General features: G+C 40.3%; 1 protein-coding gene across 1 annotated transcript; it reads right to left on the bottom strand.

Annotated features, from left to right (window-relative positions):
• On the bottom strand, positions 1 to 1,969 carry LOC104749601 (splicing factor 3A subunit 2; the record flags this gene model as incomplete). Its single annotated transcript, XM_010471265.2, is given in 7 exon segments — positions 1 to 221; positions 349 to 423; positions 533 to 607; positions 716 to 781; positions 875 to 951; positions 1,201 to 1,370; positions 1,674 to 1,969. Coding segments are annotated over 7 exon segments (831 nt in total). The 5' UTR covers positions 1,826 to 1,969.

The following is a 2,160-nucleotide window of genomic DNA, read 5'->3' as shown; positions in this document are numbered from 1 at the left end:
CACTTTCACATGTTAGGATGTCCGAAACCTCCAGGTGGTGGCATAGGCCTGAAACCATTATTAGCCATTGGAGGTGGTGGCGGTGGTAGTGCACCAGATGGAGGAGGTGGTGGCGGTTGACCTTGAGGCGGCGGCGGCGGTGGTGGTGGAAGACCATTGGCTCCAACAGCCGACTGAGGCTTGATTGGTTCTGGCTTGGTAGGTTTGAAATACACCTGCAGCTGTTTTATTATTACGAAGTTTCTTTGTCAGTATTTTGATTAATCAAAAACACAAAACTTATCCAATCTCAGTAGGAAAACAAACCAAGCTATGGGTTTGTGAGAATTATGATAAACAAGCACTTACAGTAAACATCTTGGAGTCTGGATCCCAGTGAGAGAAAAACTTTGGGGTTGATTTATCAACCTCTGTGCTAGGAACCTGAAACCGATGTTGAAACACAACCATCAATTATCAGCAAAACAAGTCAACTAAGATATGTTGAGCTACTAGAGCTTATCCCAGATGGCAAGTAAAAAAAGAAACATACCTTGAAAGCTATGATTTCATATGGTTCAGCTGCAAACAGGAGGTATTGATATCTCTTGTCATAAGGTTGAACTTTCTGCACACAAAAAAAAAAGAAAAGAAATAAAACTATTCAGAATGGAACGCCAGTGAAGGAAAAGGTAACATGACAATTGACATATAGACAAGGAGTTGTAACACCCACCTGCTCATAAGATGACATGAAACGATGTCTTGGCTTTAAGTTGTCCTCTATCTCAGGATATTCAATCTGCAAATCAAGGTTGACGAGAGAACAAAAACAGTGAGATTCAAGTCTCAAATGATGATGAATGAAGTTCAACAATAACAGTTAGATGCTTACCTGGAACAGAAGAGATCTTTGTTGTAGCTCGGGATCATACTGCTTCGTAACCCGATACCCTGGTCTACCAATTTTAACTGCAAGACCATACATAAAATGGAGTTACTAACAGAACCTTTAAAGCAATCAATTAAGCAAAATCTATCTACTCAGTAGCAAAGACATACAACCCGGCAACTAAATCAGTCCAGACTATAATAAATCACTTCTAGACCAATCACTTTCCCATTATATCCAATTCCAGGCCTAGGCAGATTTTAGCATACACAACGAGAATAACACTCTGTTTATAGAAAAGGTAAATCAAACATAAAATAACTTAATACCTGTTTTGCGAACTGAGACTTTACGCTTGAGTGGCTGCGGCTGAGTAGGAGCTTCCTTAGCCTCCCGAGCAGCTCTCTTTGCCAAGTTGGTCTGATGCCTCTTACCTTGAGTATGCGCCAAATAGTTTCCTTCGTTGTTATGTAGCGTTAGACATAGTTTACACTCATAGCTTCACAACATATAAGACAAAACCAAAGAGAACAAATCAGTGACATCTATAAAACCCTAATTTTTAAAATCACCAATCAAATTAAACACCAGAACTAATAAGTCATGCACACAAATGGATACACACTAGCAAATACATATATATCAGAACAAGAATGTAGATGAACTGCCAAATTCAAAAAAGCAAATTCTTAATTTCCTAGTTAACCATCCACGAAATGAATCTGCTACTCGTGTCTAATGTGCGGTACATACATAAACAGAAGAACATATACATCGAAACGCCAGAGTAAAAACGTCGTACCTTCCAAGATGATTTCGCATGAAATAGGGATCTTTAGCGAGGTCAATGGTTTCAAGAGCAAGACGACGGAGACGCTCACGGCGATCTATAGCCTCGTTTTGGCCGGAGGCGGCGCCTCCACTTCCAGGCTTCGAACCCCATTCTCTATCCATAGCTATCTAATACTTCAATCTAATTTCACGCTCGCTCCCAAAATCCTCGCTACCTCTTGCTCTCTCTCTCTCTCTCTCTCTCTCTCTCTCTCTCTCGATTGCTGAGACTGAGAGAATCCTCGGGAATTGGCAAATTTCTGGAGATTTGGTTCGCTACATAGAATGAAGATGGATCGAAGGGTGGGCGGTTCATCAGAGACCCTATTGTGGGCTGATGACAGTTTAAGGCCCAATATCTTGGCCCATGTCTGCTTCTATATCAAACAAAAAAAATTGTGATGCTTTTGACTTTTTTTCCTAAAAACGAAACTCCATTTAACAAAAAAAAAAAAAAA

This window comes from Camelina sativa, chromosome 16, assembly GCF_000633955.1.
Source record: "Camelina sativa cultivar DH55 chromosome 16, Cs, whole genome shotgun sequence".
Taxonomy (NCBI): Eukaryota; Viridiplantae; Streptophyta; class Magnoliopsida; order Brassicales; family Brassicaceae; genus Camelina; species Camelina sativa.
This window is presented reverse-complemented; position numbering and strand designations above follow the sequence as displayed.